The 16,929-nt window shown below is 61.5% G+C and overlaps 2 protein-coding genes across 2 annotated transcripts; one reads left to right on the top strand and one right to left on the bottom strand.

Annotated features, from left to right (window-relative positions):
• The first annotated feature begins 6 nt into the window (after positions 1 to 6).
• AIP (aryl hydrocarbon receptor interacting protein) lies at positions 7 to 2,342 on the top strand. The gene is made up of 5 exons (XM_014948882.1): positions 7 to 135; positions 649 to 837; positions 977 to 1,153; positions 1,242 to 1,383; positions 1,488 to 2,342. Exons 1-5 carry the CDS (start codon positions 34 to 36, stop codon positions 1,691 to 1,693), a joined length of 816 nt encoding a protein of 271 aa, XP_014804368.1. The 5' UTR covers positions 7 to 33; the 3' UTR covers positions 1,694 to 2,342.
• Positions 2,343 to 2,971: 629 nt separating this feature from the next.
• PITPNM1 (phosphatidylinositol transfer protein, membrane associated 1) lies at positions 2,972 to 13,215 on the bottom strand. Its single transcript, XM_014948881.1, has 20 exons — positions 13,000 to 13,215; positions 12,571 to 12,885; positions 12,203 to 12,298; positions 11,956 to 12,063; positions 11,788 to 11,849; positions 11,451 to 11,695; positions 10,983 to 11,172; positions 10,198 to 10,305; positions 9,936 to 10,093; positions 8,552 to 8,730; positions 8,088 to 8,258; positions 7,719 to 7,868; positions 7,480 to 7,628; positions 7,289 to 7,399; positions 6,447 to 6,563; positions 6,074 to 6,222; positions 5,808 to 5,957; positions 4,752 to 4,935; positions 3,869 to 3,997; positions 2,972 to 3,755 (listed from the first exon to the last, which is right to left on the bottom strand). Exons 1-20 carry the CDS (start codon positions 13,079 to 13,081, stop codon positions 3,489 to 3,491), a joined length of 3,120 nt encoding a protein of 1,039 aa, XP_014804367.1. The 5' UTR covers positions 13,082 to 13,215; the 3' UTR covers positions 2,972 to 3,488.
• Between the last annotated feature and the right edge of the window lie 3,714 nt (positions 13,216 to 16,929).

Here is a 16,929-nt window from a genome sequence, read left to right as displayed (position 1 = left end):
CCGCTGGACGACAGCCGGGAGAGGGGGAAGCCCATGGAGCTGATCGCCGGCAAGAAGTTCAAGCTGCCGGTGTGGGAGGCGGCGCTGAGAACCATGAGGCCCGGGGAGCGCGCCCGCTTCCGCTGCGACACCAAGGTGGGCGGGGGCGGGGACGGGGGAGGGCCGGAGCCACCCGAGGGGGGGCGTGGTTTTTATTGTTGGAGGGCGTGGCTTGACGCTGGGGGCACCATGTATGGGCTCGAGGGGGCGTGGTTTGTTGCTTGGGGGCGTGGTTTGCTCTTGAGGGGCGTGGTGTGCGGAGGCAGCGAGGCTTGTGCCGCGCGGGGGAGGGCGTGGTTTGCGGTTTAGGGGCGTGGTTTTCTACTCGGAAACACCATGTATGGGCTCAAGGGGGCGTGGTTTTGCCTCTCAGGGGCGTGGCGTGTGCCCTCAGGGAGGCGTGTTCTTACCGTAAGGGGGCGTGGTTTGGGCGTGGGGGCGTGGCCCGAGGGGGCTTGGGTGTGCAGGCCCCTCGTTGCACCTGGGTGCCCGGGTTCGAGTCCGGGTCCGGGAGGGGACAATAAATGGAGGGGGGCGGAGGTCCCAGTCCCTGTCCCCCTCCCAGTCTGGTTTGTCCCCAACCCCGTGCCGCCTCCTCCCGCCCCGCAGCACGTGGTGCTCTACCCGCTGGTGTCCAAGAGCCTGCGGAACATCGCGGCAGGGAAGGACCCGCTGGAGGGGCAGCGGCACTGCTGCAGCATCGCCCAGCTGCACGACCACTACTCCCTGGGCTACCCCGACCTCGACGAGCTCCAGAAGAACCCCCAGCCCCTCATCTTCGACATCGAAGTGCTCAAGGTGAGGCTCCGGCCCGGGGAGAGGCAGCTGGGCCTCTCCCCCTCCTAGCCATAGGGCAGGAGGAGCTCAGGGAGGGCCACCAGCACCCACCCTGGCGTGGGGCTGGGGCTCTGCTCTCATGACTGGGGATGCCGGGCAGGTGGAGGCACCCGGCTCCTACCAGCAGGACCCGTGGGCCATGACGGATGAGGAGAAGCTGCAGGCTGTCCCACTGATCCACAAGGAAGGCAACGAGCTGTACCGGCAGGGCAAGGTGCAGGAGGCAGCTGCCAAGTACTACGACGCCATCGCCTGTCTCAAGAACCTGCAGATGAAGGTGGGGCTCTCTCTGGGGCGCACAGGGGTCTCCCCACATCCCTGTCAGTCTGCAGGGCTTGGGAGCTTCCCTTCATTGTCCTCTGCAGGAGCAGCCGGGCTCTCCAGACTGGATCGAGCTGGACCAGAAGATCACACCCCTGCTGCTGAATTACTGCCAGTGCAAGCTGCAGTGCGAGGAGTACTACGAGGTGCTGGATCACTGCTCCTCCATCCTCAACAAGTACGAGGGTAAGGAGCCACGCAGGGAGCCCGGCCGGAGGGGTACCAGGGAGGGTGTGTGTGTGTGTCCCCAGCCTCATTCCACCAACCCCAGGAGTTCTCTCTCCCTGCAGACAACGTCAAGGCTTATTTCAAGCGGGGGAAGGCCCACGCGGCGGTGTGGAACGTGGCGGAGGCGCAGGCTGACTTCGCCAAAGTGTTGGCCCTCGACCCCTCGCTGCGTCCCGTCGTCTCCAGGGAGCTGCGGAGCCTGGAAACCCGCCTGCGGGAGAAGGACGCCGAGGACAAGATCCGCTTCAAGGGCATCTTCTCCCAGTAGAGCCCGCGGCGGCCGCAGCGGAGAGCCCCCACGCTCTCTGGAGGACAGGTTCTTTTAGATATTCCACATGTGGAATGTTCATGGATGTTTATTAATGTTTAATACAAATTTTACTTATTTGAAGTCATTTGAGGTGGCCCCGGGAGCTCACCACGGCCCGGTGACACGGCAGTGCACTTAAGTCTCAGTATTAAGTAGGGTAGAGCCATGGCAGCCAAAAAAAAAAGGTGAAGCTCCTCGCTGGGCTCAGGCTACGCTCATTGTCACGCCGGGAAGGGACACGTGGGGTGACGCTGAGCTCAAGCCCGCTGCTTTCTGCCAAGTTCTTTTCTTTTCTTTGATGTTTTTAATACTTCACCTTGGGCTGAGCCACCCCCCCTGGGGCTGGCCGAGCTGTTTGTGGCCACGGCCCCCATATCCTAGCCCTTCATGCCTGTTCTCCGCGCCACGTCCCGCCTCATCGCTTCCCAAAGCTGCTGCTATCGTCCCCAGCCGGTGTTTCCTCTCTGACTGCGTCACCATGTCAGCGCCGTAAATATTTTCTAGAGACTAACTTGCTCGTTATTGCTATCTATATAAAACTCTGGTCGTGTTATGCCAAGATAAAGAAAAGTAAAACCAGCCACGGGCACCTGGTCACTTAGAAAAATGGCTGTTAGTGGTAAAGGAGGTAAAACAAAGTTGGGTTTTTATTAAAAAAAACAAAACAAACAGGGAGCTTGGCAAGCCCTGGCCCTGAGGCCTTGCAAACTCACTGCAAAACCAAGCCCTATTAGTTTTACAGCTGCTAAATGACTGTTTGTGGCCTTGAGCAACCTGCTTGTGGCCTTGAGCAACCTGCTCTAGTGGGAGGTGTCCCTGCCCATGGCAGGGGGGTTGGAACTCGATGATCTTTGAGGTCCCTTCCAACCCAAACCATTCCATGATTCTAAGGGGTAGAGACTCTCTCACAGGCTGCGTCCTGGCCTGATGGTGGAGAAGCAGCTCTAACACACACAACCTGCTTGTGGCCTTGAGCAACCTGCTCTAGTGGGAGGTGTCCCTGCCCATGGCAGGGGGGTTGGAACTCGATGATCTTTGAGGTCCCTTCCAACCCAAACCATTCTGTGATTCTAAGGGGTAGAGACTCTCCCGCAGGCTGCGTCCTGGCCTGACAGTGGAGAAGCAGCTCTAACACACACACACAGAGACACCCCAAAGCCACCTCCCTGTGTGACACCACGTCCCCAGGCCCGGGGTTCAGCTGGTGGGTACAGAGAAGACACGGGGGCCCCAGCGCCTCATCTTTACATCGCTTTATTTCACAACGAAACGAAGAGAACAACGGAACCGGTTGTGAATCCTGGCCCTTCCCCTGCCCCACAGCTGGCAACACCGCACGGAAATAAATAGGTGGGGAGCAGGGAGGTGGCACTTGCCCTAGGGCATGGCCACGGCCCCCCGAGATGACCCCAGGGGGTAGCACACTGGATCCCCGGGGGGAAAATCCCACCTCGGGCACTGCCCAACAGCAGCTCTGCAGCCCCAAAGGACCAGAGGGGATGGGGCAGAGGGTGGAGGCAGAGCTAGGGGGCAGGAGGGGGGACATGGGGTGGCTCAGTCCCGAGGGGATGGCTCCAGCACCCCAGGGTGGCTTGAAGCGCTGACTCCGGGGGTCCCCACAGTCACAGGGGGGACCCAACACCCTCGTCTCCTTCCTATCAGCTCGGGGCCCATCGCAGGCTCCGGCCCCAGGTGCTCCCGGCTGGGAAATGGGAGGCTGCAGTGGAAAGGGGGGACGGTGGCCGTGCCACCCTCACTCCTCACCCTCCAGCTTGAGGCTGACGCTGCGGGGCTTGGCCCGGGACAGCCCTGGGGGTGCTGATGAGGACCCCCCCTCCCGCTCTGCCTGGCTGGAGCCCCGCGACCGCAGGAGCTGGCTCTGTTTGCGGAGGAAGTCGACGGGCGCCGGGCAGCCGTAGGTGCCTTTGCCCAGCACGGGTCGCGGGGGTCCCTTGGGGGAGTGGGCCAGGGCTGCTGCCTCCAGCTGAGCCAAGTGGGCTACGTAGCCCTCAGAGAGGAACTGTGGGACACACGGACAAAGTGAGGGGGCAATCCCAGCCACAGCGTGCTCCTGCCACCCTGGTGGGGTCAGCAGTTGTCCCCTGTAGCCCGATCCCAGCCCCACCACCGTACCTGGCACTGGTTGTAGAACTTCTTGACGGCCCGGCCCACGATGTAGATGTGCGCTGGTGCGAGCCCCAGCGAGCTGTAGACAGAGACATCCTTGGTGGAGCCGTAGCCAGCGACGATGGTGATCTCCGCCTGTCCACGGAGAGGAGCATTAGGGCAGGGAACGGCCCTTCCCACAGGGACAGCCACCCCCAGGGGACTGGGACAGCCTCGGTTTAATGAGGGATGGTTGCAACATCCATGGGCTGGGAACTGCCCCTCTGAGCCCTGAGCAGGGTCATGGAATCATAGAATGGTTTAGGTTGGAAGGGACCTTAAAAAGCATCCCATTCCAAACCCCTGCCCTGGGCAGGGACACCTCCCACCAGACCAGGTTGCTCCAAGCCCCCTCCAACCTGCCCTTGAACCCTTCCAGGGATGGGGCAGCCACAGCTTCTCTGGGCAACCTGGGCCAGGCTCTCACCACCCTCACCCCAAACAAGTTCTTCCCCACAGCTCAGCTCCATCTCCCCTCTTTCAGTGTCAAACCCTTCCCCCTCCTCCTAGGGCTCCCCTCCCTCATCCAGAGTCCCTCCCCATCTCTCCTGGAGCCCCTTGAGGGACTGGAAGGGGCTGGAAGGTCTCCCCGGAGCCTTCTCTTCTCCAGGCTGAACCCCCCCAACTCTTTCAGCCCTCCCTCCCACCAGAGGGGCTCCAGCCTTTGTAGCCTCCTCTGGACCTTCTCCCACCGAGTCCTGGGACAGGGGCTCAGTGCCAGCACTGCCCTCGCAGTGTTATCCAGCTCCGAATATCTCTTCCTGCAGCTCCACTGACCCCTGGGACAGAGGGACACCCTTCCACCACCACCAGCACCGTGTCCCCACCCCGATGGTGTCCCCATCCTCACCTCTGTACGCAGGCTCTGGAGGAAGGCGGCTTTTTGGCGCAGGGGGTCGTGGGTGAGCCCGTCGCAGAAGGAGACAGCGCCGTGGGGGAAGTTGTGCTGGGAGAGCCAGGCCACCACCCGGTGCTTCTGCATGTCAGGGCGGCCCGTCACGTAGATGATCATGTAGCCCGAGTCCTGCCAGTGCCTAGGAGGGGACACAAGTTGGTGTCAGGAGCCAGTGCGGGGACAGTCCTGCCTCCAAGCATCTCCCAACACATCACACACGGCTGCTGCCTCCAAAACCTTCCTCCCCACAGGGATTTTAGCGAGGCTGAGTGAACTCAGCCCTCCCCAGTTCAAGAGGGACAGGGATCTACTAGAAAGAGTCCAGCGAAGGGCAACAAAGATAATTCAAGGATTGGAGCATCTCCCTGATGAGGAGAGACTGAGAGAGCTGGGACTCTTTAGTCTGGAGAAGAGAAGGCTGAGGGGAGACCTTATCAATGCTGACAAGTATCTCAAGGGAGGTTGAAGGAGGAGGGAGCCGGACTCTTTTCAGGGGTTCCCAGTGAGAGGACGAGGGGCAACGGGCACAAGTTGGAACAGAAGAGGTTCCACTCAAATATGAGGAGAAACTTCTTCACGGTGAGGGTGGCAGAGCCCTGGAACAGGCTGCCCAGGGAGGGTGGGGAGTCCCCTTCTCTGGAGATTTTCAAGACCCGCCTGGATGCTTCTGAGTAACATGCTCTTACAAGCTCTGGCTGGTCCGGCTTCAGCAGGGGAGTTGGACTAGATGATCTCTATGGGCCCTTCCAACTCTAAAATTCAGTGAAATTCAGTGAAAAAATTCGGTGAAACAGCAGAGCTGCAGGGTATCACAGCAGGCTTCAGGACCACAACTGGGAGCAGCCTTTCTGCACCAGCAGAGAGATGCTGCAAAAACCCTCTGGGCGATGGCAGATCCCCCAGCTCCTCCCCATGAGGGCAACCTGCTCAGTGCCCCCGCTACCCCCATCTGGTTGTCACCACACCATGAAAGGAGGGTCGGGGTGTCCCCACCACGAGAAGAGCACCCACCGTACGACGTCGACAGCCCCCGCCCGCACTTTGGGGTCGCTGCCCATGATGGAGACGCTGGCAGTGAAGGAGCCATCGATGCTGAACACGACCGACTCGGTGCCCCGGGCCACCACCGTCAGGTACGCCTCGGCATAGCTGTGGTCCCCCCTGGGATGGGAGAACAAGGAGGCCTCAGTGTTGGCTCTCTGAGGGAGGGGACCGGTGGCCCTCTGCCGAAAGGGCTGGAGGAGGAACCGAGGTGGCACCTCACACCCACAGCTCACCTGACCACCATGCGCACGGGGTAGATGCCGATGGCCAGAGCCTTTTCCGGAGGGATGGTGAAGGTCAGGCGCCCGCTGCCACTCGTCACCTCGGTGCCATAGTACAGCCACTTCCCCGACAGCGGCTGCGTCATGATGTAGATGTCCACCTGGGAGAGGGAAAAGGGCTCAGCATGGACTGAACCTCCAGATCCTGCCACGTCCCCCAAACTACAAGTCCTTATGATCCTCTCCTCCCATCCCACAAGGTCCTGTGGGGTCCCGTTCACCACATCCCTTCCCCTGCCATGGATGACACTGGCCCCGTGCCTCCTCCTGGACATGCCCACCCTGTTTGCTGGGGTCCTGGTGGTACCCATGAGCCCAGAGGTACCTTCTCCCCGGTCAGTGTCACCACGTCCAGGGGTCCGTACATGAAGCGCCCGCTGAGGACCTGCGCTTTGCCCTCGCACACGATCACGTCGCAGGCCCGGTGGTTGGCTGTCACGTTCTGCAGGGACATGGGACACTCAGAAACCTGTGCTGGGGCAGCGGGTGGCACCCGAGGGGACACATGGGCTGTGGGACCACCCCAGAAACCTCCTGGCAGACGGGAGCAAGCCCTCCCAGCTGCATCACCTCCTAGGCATGTTTAGTTTGGAGAAGAGGAGGCTGAGGGGAGACCTCATTGCCCTCTACAACTACCTGAAAGGAGGGTGTAGAGAGGCAGGTGTTGGCCTCTTCTCCCAAAGGACGAACGACAAGACCAGAGGAAATGGTCTGAAGTTGGGGCAGGGGAGATTCAGATTAGATATTAGAAAGAACTACTTTACTGAGAGAGTGGTCAGGCCCTGGAACAGCCTGCCCAGGGAGGTGGTGGAGTCACCATCCCTGGAGGGATTTAAGAAACGTGTAGACATGGCTCTTCAGGGCATGCTCTAGTGCCTGAGATTGTTGGTTTATGGTGAGGTGTTGAGTGTGGGGTTTAGTTGGTGGGTGCGGTGTTTTTGGTGGGCATTTGGTGTGGTGTGTTGTTGGGTTTTTTTTGGTTTTGTGGTGTTTTGTTTTGTTTTTTGTGGTTGGACTCGATGATCTCAGAGGTCCCTTCCAACCACTAAGATTCTGTGATTCTGTGATCACCCCACAGCTGGGGGTCTGCCCAGGCACCCGGGGACAGCGGGAGACCGGTGCAGCCCTGGCAAAGGGTTGGGGTCCCGATGGCCACTGGGCACCTACCCGGATCTTCACTTGGGTGCGCTTGCGCTGCCACTTCTCCCGGGGGATAGCAGGGCTGTAGATAGAGCTCTCCTCGCTCTCCGCTGGCTGCGGCCCCTCTTTCTCCATCACCTAAAGAGCAGCACGGCCCCGGCTCAGCCTCCGCCAGCCCACGGCGAGCTGTGCCACCCTCCCCGCCATGCCCGCCCTACCTGGCGCAGGATGAAGGCCACCACGTCGGAGGACTCCCAGTAGCTGGCGTGGAAGAGGTGGGGCAGGGTGATGGTGGGGAAGGCGGTCAGGGCGTCGGGGCAGTAGAGTGAGTAGTCGATGCGTTTGGGGCCCCACCAGCGCTCCAGGACTGTGGGGAGAGCAGGAATGAATCCGTCCTGGGGCCTCATCCCAAGGTACCAGCATGGGATGGGATGGAATGGGATGGGATGGCACTTACTCTTGACGACTTCACTGGTGCTGGCAGGAGTGGGGGCTTCCGCTGGCTCGTTGCCCCTCCAGAAGCCCCCGAAGCTGCCAGTGGGGGTAGGGGGGGCAGCCATGTCCACCTCGGGCAGGAACAAGGCAGAGTGCGTCTGCAGGGCCTCCGCTGCGGAGAGGGACAAGTGAGGCCACCCAGACCCCCCTGGGGACACCAACCACCCTGGGACCCCCCCTCCAGCACAGCCCCAAAGGGGTGGGCAGGGCTCCCACATCACTTTCCCCACACCCCAGCAGTGCTCTGGGTGCTCTGGGTACCCCGACATGATGCCGGAGCCCCCAGCGCACCCCAGGGTGCCCAGGAGCAGTTGGGTGGGGGGCCACTCACACAGCAGGGAGGAGGTGCCATCACCCAGGGGGTACTTCTGGTAGCGGGGCACGCTGAGCGGTGGGACAGCGTGGAAGGCCTTGGCTAAGAGGGGCTCCAGGCGAGAGGCACAGGGGTCGGCGGCGTGGAAGAGGTTGTAGATCTGCTCACAGGCAGGACGCAGCTGGGCCACTGGGGCAGAGAAAGAGGGGGTCAGGGCTGCCCAGGCTGAGTGGCAAGGAGCCCGGTGGGGACAGGGACAGGGGACAAGCCGGGAGCTTGGCACCCAGCAGGGAGAAAGCAGAACCCAGTGAGAGGAAAGGCTGGGGAGGCAAACCCAGGACACCGGAGACGGCCGGGGGACAAGCTGGGGCTGGCACAGAGCGGGGAAGGGGACACTCGGGGACAGACCAACACCCGGGGAAGGCATGCAAGGGGCTCAAACCCAAGCAGGGCTCTTTGGGGAGAGGGTTGGGGGTCCTCACCATCCAGAGCGGGCATGACGGTCTTGCGCAGCGCGAGCACCAGCCCCAGCGGGGAGCCAAAGAGGAAGAAGCCGGATACCTTAAATTCGAGGCGGGTACCGGTGCCCTCCGCCCCGTCCAGCGCCGCCGTGCCGCTCCGCGCTGCCTCTGCCTCCAGCGGGGCCTCGCTGGCCTGCAGGCTGGGACAGCGGGGCCGGTGGGCTCAGGGAGGGACAGTATCGCCCCGCTCCCACCAGCCCAAGGGCAAAGCTGTGCCCAGCACGGCCCCGTTAACCCGGGGGAGCTGCTGGAAAGCTGGGGAGCTCCAGCAAGACACCCCTGAGGCGGGCGGCCCCCATGCAATGCTCCTTCCCAGGCTGGTGCAGATGGGAAATTCGCCTTTTCCGTAAAGCAACAAAATTAGTGGGGAGATCAGCAGGAACGGGTCATAGAATCATAGAATCATTGAGGTTGGAAGAGACCCTTGGGATCATCGAGTCCAACCATCTCCCCTACTCTACAAAGTCCTCCCCTACACCATGTCCCTCAGCACTGCATCTAAACGGCCCTTAAACACAGCCAGGGATGGGGACTCCCCCCCCTCCCTGGGCAGCCTGTTCCAATGCCCGACCACTCTCTCGGTGAAAAATTCCTTCCTAATGTTCAGTCTAAACCTCCCCTGTTGGAGCTTGAAGCCGTTCCCTCTCGTTCTGTCACTAATTCCCTGTGAGAAGAGACCAGCACCAACCTCTCTACAGTGTCCTTTCACGAAGTTGTAGAGAGTGATGAGGTCTCCCCTCAGCCTCCTCTTCCTCACACTAAACAGCCCCAGCTCCTTCAGCCGCTCTTCATACGATTTGTTTTCCAGCCCCCTCACCAGTTTCGTTGCCCTCCTCTGCACTCGCTCCAGCACCTCGAGATCTCTCTTGGATTGAGGTGCCCAAAACTGGACACAACACTCGAGGTGTGGCCTCCCCAGTGCTGAGTACAGGGGCACAATCACCTCCCTACTTCTGCTGCTCACACTATTTTTGATACAAGCCAGGATGCCATTGGCTTTCTTGCCCCCCTGGGCACACGGCCGGCTCATATTCAGCCCTTTGGGAACTCGAACCCCCAGGTCTCTTTCCTCCAGGCAGCTCCAGCCACACTTCCCCCAGCCTGTAGCGCTGCAGGGGGTTGTTGTGGCCCAAGTGCAGGACCTGGCACTTGCCCTTGTTGAAACTCATGCCGTTGATCTTGGCCCAGTGATCCAATCTATCTAGGTCCCTCTGTAGGGCTTCCCTATCCTCCTGGGAGTCAACACTCCTGCTTAGCTTGGTATCATCTGCAAACTTGCTGATGATACACCCTATGTCCTTATCGAGATCATCACGGCACTGCCGACCCTCCGCCTTGTTCTCACCTGCACGAGGAGCTGTGGTGGTGGCTGTCCTCCTGCTCCCGGCAGGGTGGCTGTGTCCCCGGCTCGGGGCTGGCCTGGCCAGACGCCGTTGCTCCGTCCGTGCCATCGGCCAACGGGTCCCTGCCGCCGCACAGCTCGGGGGAGATGGGCTCCGTGCTCTGCGGGGGGAAAGGCAGCGAGTGCCCAGCCCCTCTTTAGCCACCACTGGCACCCCCACCCCTCCTGTACCCCTTTTCCACCCTCTCCAACCAGTACTACTCACCAGGCTGCCCCGGCGGCTACTGCTGCGGCTGCCCCCCGAGCCCCCCCGGCTTTGGCACAGCGCGTCGAAGCCCAGGATGCCACCCACGCAGTCCCCCAGCAGCACCACCTGCAGAGAGCACGCACCCGTGGTGAGGGCGAGGAAGGACAGAATCACAGAATCGTAGTGGTTGGAAGGGACCTCAGAGATCATCGAGTCCAACCAACACAAAAAAAAAAAACAAAAAAAAAACACACACAAAAAACACAAACCACCACCCACCACCTAAACACACACCAACAACCACCAAACCAAAAAACCATCACCGCCCCACACAGCACCCCACCACAAACCAGTAATCTTGGGCACTAGAGCATGCCCTGAAGAACCATGTCTACACGTTTCTTAAATACCTCCAGGGATGGGGACTCCACCACCTCCCTGGGCAGGCTGTTCCAGTGCTGGATAACCCTTTCAGTAAAGAAATGTTTCCTAATATCCAACCTGAACTTCCCCTGGCGCAACTTGAAGCCATTACCCCTTGTCCTATCATCTGTAACTTGGAAGAAGAGACCGACCCCCGTCTCTCTACAGCCTCCTTTCAGGTACTTGTACAGAGCGATAAGGTCTCCCCTCAGTCTCCTCTTCCCCAGACTGAACACCCCCAGTTCCCTCAGCCTCTCCGCGTAAGACTTGTGCTCCAGACTCCAGACAGAGCCCCCAAACCCTCCGCACAGGGGGAACGTTTTTCCTGGCGGATCCAAGCCCCAGGCAGAGCAGATCTTTCCCCAGATCCCCTCTCTCACCTGGCCGCAGAAGCCTGCCCCCTCCCCAGAGTGCAGGAAGGCGTTGTAGGCCTGGTTGGCACGAGCGATGACGGCGCCCACGGCGTGCTGGTAGCTCCCCGAGGAGGTGGCCAGCAGCGGGAGGGCCGCCAGCGGGATGTGGTCCTGGCTGCTGGACAGGCTGTCCCTGTCGTGGCTGTAGGGACTGAGCCTGAGAAGAACACAGTGAGAAGGGTGAAGGGGGCTGCCCTGGTGTCCCCATCCCACCGCGTGACACTTGCTTACCCTGCAACGCTGCACCAGGAGTTATCCCCTTTCCATCCCATCCCATCCCCTAGATGCTACACCAGGAGAAGCAAAGCCCTCTCTGAGGCCACCACCTCCACAGTCCCCTCCCGCAGCCCTGGGGTGGTTTTCCAGGAGGACAGCCCCCTCCTTGCCCCATGGAGAGCCCCGGAACAGCCCCAGAACAAGTACACGCCATCATACTTGGAGACGAGGGCGTAGGCAGCGGCGCAGATGGGCGGGCAGGGCACCAGGCGCAGCGCCACGTGTCCCAGCGCCTCGGGGAAGTGGACACGGGTGACGGCGTCGAAGGTGGCTGCCAGCGTCTGCACATCTGCCTGCTTGGAGCCCGGCTCGCCCGCTCCCTGGTCCAGGATGTTGCCACTGTGGAGGATGAGGAAGAGGGCGTGGATCCGGCACGCCTGCGCCGTGCTCTCCGACGAGACACTCTGCAGGAAGGAGAGAGCTGCCATCGGCACCCACGCTAGGGACAACAGCCCGGGGGGCATGGCCGGAGGGAAGGGACAAGCAGGGCACCCACCTCGGAGCAGCCGGTTGCCCCCAGTGCTTCACAATCCACCTTGGAGGTGCTGGGTTCCTCCCCTGCAAGCACACGGCCCCGGTTCGGACGGGGCATCCAGATGGGGGTCAGCCCCCTCCCAAGACGTCCACGCCGGGGTTAGGGGCCAGGGACCCCCCCTACACTCACCCAGTGCCTCATCCAGCTCCGCGGGCCGCTCCAGCGTGTCCAAGAAGTCATTGGAGCTCCACTTTGTCATCTCCTTCGCAAAGACCTCGTCGCTGTCAGACAGGTCCTCTGCGGCAGCAGGGAGGGGGCTGTGGGTGAGGAGCCCACGAGGACCCCCCCACCACGAGGCACATCCAAGCCCACCCCGAGCCAGTGACTGGCCCCTGCCACCGAAACACTGAGCCACGGGTGCTGCCCCCCGTCATACCGTGGGCATCAAAAAATTCCTCTTCGGAGCTGTTCTCGGAGTCGCGGGCGATGTTCTGCATCCGCCACTCGGACAGGCTCTGAGGAGACACCCCCCCTGCCACGGGCACAGGGTCAGTGCCCAGAGCCCCCCTGCAGTGAGACTCCAACTCCTGTCCCACAGCTGCCCCCTGCTCCTGCATCCAGAGCTCCCCTGGGAGACCCAGGACCACCTTTGGGGCACCCAGAGACCACCCCTAGGAGACCCCTGGGGCACCCAGGCCAGGGAAAAGAGGATCCCCTGATGCATCTCCTATGGATAAGAGGAGGTTGCCAGGGGGTTGGGGGTCGGGGGTCCCCATCCCACCCACACAGGACCTGGTCACTCACCTCCATGCTGAGAAGAGTAGGAAGACCGGGAAGAGGTGGACCACTGCTTGGCAAAGGTATCGTCAGGAGAGGCATCAGATGCTTCCTGCACCTCAGCCCCCTCCTGCCTGCTGGCACCCCCTGGCTCCGGCCGCCCCTCGGGGCTGGGCCCAGTGGCAGGGGGTTCTTCGGCCTCACCGCACTTGGCCATCTTCTGCGCCAGCATCCTCGCCGTCTCCTCCTCCAGCTGCCGGATGTCCTCCATCGTCAGGTCCGTCCACTCGTCCTGCCAGCACCAAGCCTGGCGGTGGGCGCGCAGCATCACCTTCCGCAAACCTGTGACAGGGGACATCGCCCGGCATGGGGGGACCTGGGGGTCCCCAAACCTGCTCCCCCCACCTCCAGCAGTGCCGACGGTCGAGGGCTGCCCACTGCTGCCCCAGCACTCACCCACGTCGTGGATAAACTGCTCAATTTTGGATTGCATCCCCCAGTAGCGGAACTCCACCTTGCAGAGCTTGTAGGCACACATCAGGGGCCCGCTGGCAGCCGTCTCCAGCCAGTCGTCCCCCAGTGGTCCCCGTCCTGTCTTGGCTGAGTGGTAGAGCTTGGGGTCCTCCTCGGGCTTGTATTCGCTGGGGGAGATGGGGTCACGCACAATGTCGATGGTGTCTGTGGGGAGAAGAGTGCGCGTCACCCCGTGGTGCTCAGCAAGGGGACGCGGGAGACCCCTTGAGGAGGAAAACGGGGAAAAAAAACACCCAAAAATCAGAGGGGCAAATTATTTCCACGAGCCACGCACCCACCCAACAGCTGGTATCAAACCCTTTCCATCCTGTGTTTGTAACATCAAAGGCACCCATGGGTGCACCCCAGAGAAGGGCGACAAAGATGGTGAGGGGTCTGGAGAATAAGTCTTATGAGGAGAGGCCGAGGGAACTGGGGGTGTTCAGCCTGGAGAAGAGGAGGCTGAGGGGAGACCTTATTGCTCTCTCCAACTCCCTGAAAGGAGGGTGTAGAGAGGTGGGGGTCGGTCTCTTTTCTCAAGTCACAGGCGACAGGACGAGAGGAAATGGCCTCAAGTTGCGCCAGGGGAGGTTCAGGCTGGATATTAGGAAAAATTTTTTCACTAAAAGAGTTATCAGGCATTGGAATGGGCTGCCCAGGGAGGGGGTTGAGGCCCCATCCCTGGAGGTGTTCAAAAGACGGGTTGATGTAGTGCTGGGAGGTCTGGTTTAGTGATGATGCTCCTTGTTTGTTGTGTGGGTGTCTATTTTTGTCAGTCAGGTTGACGGTTGGACAAGATGATCTTTAAGGTCCCTTCCAACCTAGAAGATTCTGTGATTCTGTGATCCCTGCACGGGGGACGGATCCTGTGCCCCACGGAGTGGCGCAGCGTGGCTGAAAGAGGCACTGGGGGTGGGGGGGATGGCCAGGGTAAGGGGGGGGACACGCGGAGGCAGCGAGGCGTGCGAAGAGCCGGGGCTGACACACATAGGCGCATTAGCCAGGAGATTTGGCAGCTGGGAGAGTGGCCCCGGCGACCCCGGGGGCCGTGGGGGCTGGTGCCGAGGACAGCCGGATGGAGCAGCTCGGAGCAACGGTGAGCCTCACCACCTGCCCCCCCTCCCAGACCCCAGGGGACCCCGATAACGGGGCAGGGAGCGCAGCAAAACCACCACACGACCCAGGAGGAGCCCCCATCAAGCTGGGGGGTACGATGGCAATGTCCCCCTCTCCCCAAACGGGGGTGGCCACCCCAAAAGTGGAGGGGGGCGTATGGATGGCGCCCAGGAAAAACACGATCCAACCCTACACAAAGTCTCCTGCAGTTTGGCTGCTCCAGGCCAGCTCCCTCCAGCCCGGTCTTGGGTGGTGGGGGGTCTTTGGGGGGTCCCAGGGCACCCCACTGGCTCCCAGGACCTTCCTACAGAGCTGTCCCCACTCAATCCCCCCCAGCCTGTCCCCAGGCTGTGCCACACCTCATGCTCATTTGCCCCCATTGATGTGCCCAAGGTGCCCACTGGCCTCTTCCTCCAGCTTGGGCCAAAAAAAAAGGGAGAAAAAAAAAAAAAAAAAAAAAAAGACTTTTAAGACCCAGAAAACAAGAGACAATTGCAGGGCAGGTGCTCTGAAGTGGGGCTTTGCCCGTGGTGGGGAGCTCAAACTTTAAGTGCCACAACCCCTCCAAGCCTCCCCCGCCTGCAAAACACACCAGGGGGTGTCCAAACCGTGTGGGGAACACGAGCCCTGAAATGAGGAACCGAGGGGCTGGCTGAGCAGCTCGGATGGCAACGCACCGCAGGCGGCAGCGAGGAGCCCCGAGCAGCTCCCGGCAGCGTGACTCGCACGAGGACTGACAGCTCTCTTTGCTTTTATAACCGGGAGAAAATTGGCCAAGAGATTGTTATCCCCGCGGGTCACCCCGGCCGACAGGCCACATTACTCCCCTGCCCTTTGAAACGTGAGATTGGGTTTAAATCTTGTGGGTGACACAGGACACCGGGGTGAGAGTGAGAGCTGGCAAAGAAAATCCCAGCATCGGGATGGGAATCCACATGGGGGCCAGTCCCAACCCAGCCCCGCTCCCCGTGGGAGGCAGCAGCCACCCGAGATGCAGCGTGTCCTGTGGAAAGCCCATGGGACGGGCACCGAGGGGTGGAAATCGGGCAGGGCAGCAAGCAGCAGGCACAGGGCCATGCCCTCCCTGCTGTCCGCTCGGCCCCGGTCACTGCCCGGTGGTGGCAGGGCCAAAATTTGTCCCCCCGGGCCCAAGGCACCGGCATCCCGGCCGGACATCCCCGGTGCCGCAAGAACCAATGAGAGAAATAGGTCAGATGAATCATTTCCTCCGAGTGCCTATTTTAGGCCTCCATTTTAAGAGGCAGCGCGTCACGCTCTGCACTCCGGTGCCTAAAACGACCGGATCAACATCGTCGGGAAAGGGAGGCCACGGCGGCCGGGGACAAACCCGCCGGCGAGGGGGGAATCCCACCCCGGGCTCCTGGCTCTGCCCAACGATCCCCCCACAGAGCTCTCCCGCCTGGATCCGGAGAGCAAATTGGAGCAAAGCCCCAGGGAGAAGGGGAAGCAGGACAGAGAGGGATAAAAATGGGGACACGCTGATCCAAAACACCCAGCACGGGTTCCCATGTACAGCCCAGAGAGGGGCCGGGAAGACAAAGTCATGCCAGACCGTGTGGGACAGGGGCTGGGACACGGGACAGGGACACGGACAGGGGAGGAGACTGGCACCAGGAAGGAGAGGGCTGCAGACAAATATACAGGCAAGGGAAGAAGGTGAAGGATGAAATTGTCCCCCAAAACATCTTTGATACAGACTCTAATTTAGCAGCGCTGCCAAGGGAGCGGGCAGGGAGCTCAGGGCAGGCACCTCGGGGTACAGGCACCTTCCCCTGCCAAGTTTCCACCCCTTAGCTGTCCCCAAAACAGCAAAGAGAGCAAAGCTGAGCGCGTTGCAGACGCTGAGCCCCTCAGGCACCACAGCACACCCACACACCCAGCATGGGAACCCCGGCAGGTATCGGGTCCTGCTCGTAACCCCCAGCCAACCCCGCGGCGGCTGCACGCACCCAAAATCCTCTGCCTCTTCTCAGCTGCGCTCAGGTTGAAGATGTTGGTCTGCTGCCCCCCGTCCGGCCGGTAGTACGTCTCGATCTCGATGGAGAACTTCTCCACGAAGGGGCAGGTGTACCTGGGGGACGCGTGGGATGAGCCCGGCGGCACGGCCGGCCCCACAGCCCACCCCACATCCCCACCGACTCCCCCACCTGGTGCGGGTGTAGGGGTAGGCGTTCCAGGATTCCTCCTCCACCTGCAGGGCAGCCTTGGGGAGCAGCGCTCGGAACCAGCTGGGGATGTGGGAGCCCACATGGTAGATCTTGTGGGTGTACTGGCCGCTGCCGCCGGGGCCGTCACTGTAGGGCCGGTTGGCCAGGATCTCCACCCCGCTGCCCTCGCCGCTCGACTCCTCACGGCTCTTCTTCTGCGGGGAGAGCTGCTGGGTGAGCACGGGGTCCCCTGGCACCCCCTAACCCCGAGACCCACACGTCCCCAAAGCCTGGTACCTCGCAGGCCCCTGTACCCTCCGCAACCCCTGGTTCCCCTGCAGTGACAACCCCAGCCCCACATGTGCTCCCAGGATTCCCTGCTCAGCTCTGTGTCCTCAAACCCACCGAACCGCAGTGACACCCCAGCATTGCTACCCATCCCTTGGGGTCAAGCCCCACAGTCTCCTGCACCCCCCAGTTCCATGCTCAGCCCTGCAACCCCCTATACTTGCCACACTCAGCCCCACAGACCTCTGCACCCCTCAGGCTCCATGATCAGCCCCACAGCCCCCTGCACCCCCCAGACTCA

Source organism: Calidris pugnax, unplaced genomic scaffold, assembly GCF_001431845.1.
Source record: "Calidris pugnax isolate Ruff unplaced genomic scaffold, ASM143184v1 scaffold107, whole genome shotgun sequence".
Lineage (NCBI taxonomy): Eukaryota > Metazoa > Chordata > Aves > Charadriiformes > Scolopacidae > Calidris > Calidris pugnax.
This window is presented reverse-complemented; position numbering and strand designations above follow the sequence as displayed.

Bases quoted from the DNA above. Each gene is read 5' to 3' on its own strand.
- AIP (XM_014948882.1), top strand. From the start codon at position 34: ATGGAGCTGATCGCCGGCAAGAAGTTCAAGCTGCCGGTGTGGGAGGCG. The intron at 838-976 runs GTGAGGCTCCGG...GATGCCGGGCAG, and splicing joins TCGACATCGAAGTGCTCAAG to GTGGAGGCACCCGGCTCCTA. The intron at 1,154-1,241 runs GTGGGGCTCTCT...TGTCCTCTGCAG, and splicing joins TCAAGAACCTGCAGATGAAG to GAGCAGCCGGGCTCTCCAGA.
- PITPNM1 (XM_014948881.1), bottom strand. From the start codon at position 13,081: ATGTGTGCCTACAAGCTCTGCAAGGTGGAGTTCCGCTACTGGGGGATG. The intron at 11,173-11,450 runs GTATGATGGCGT...TGTTCTTCTCAG, and splicing joins GCCTACGCCCTCGTCTCCAA to GCTCAGTCCCTACAGCCACG. The intron at 7,400-7,479 runs GTAGGGCGGGCA...GCTGCTCTTTAG, and splicing joins TGGCCTTCATCCTGCGCCAG to GTGATGGAGAAAGAGGGGCC.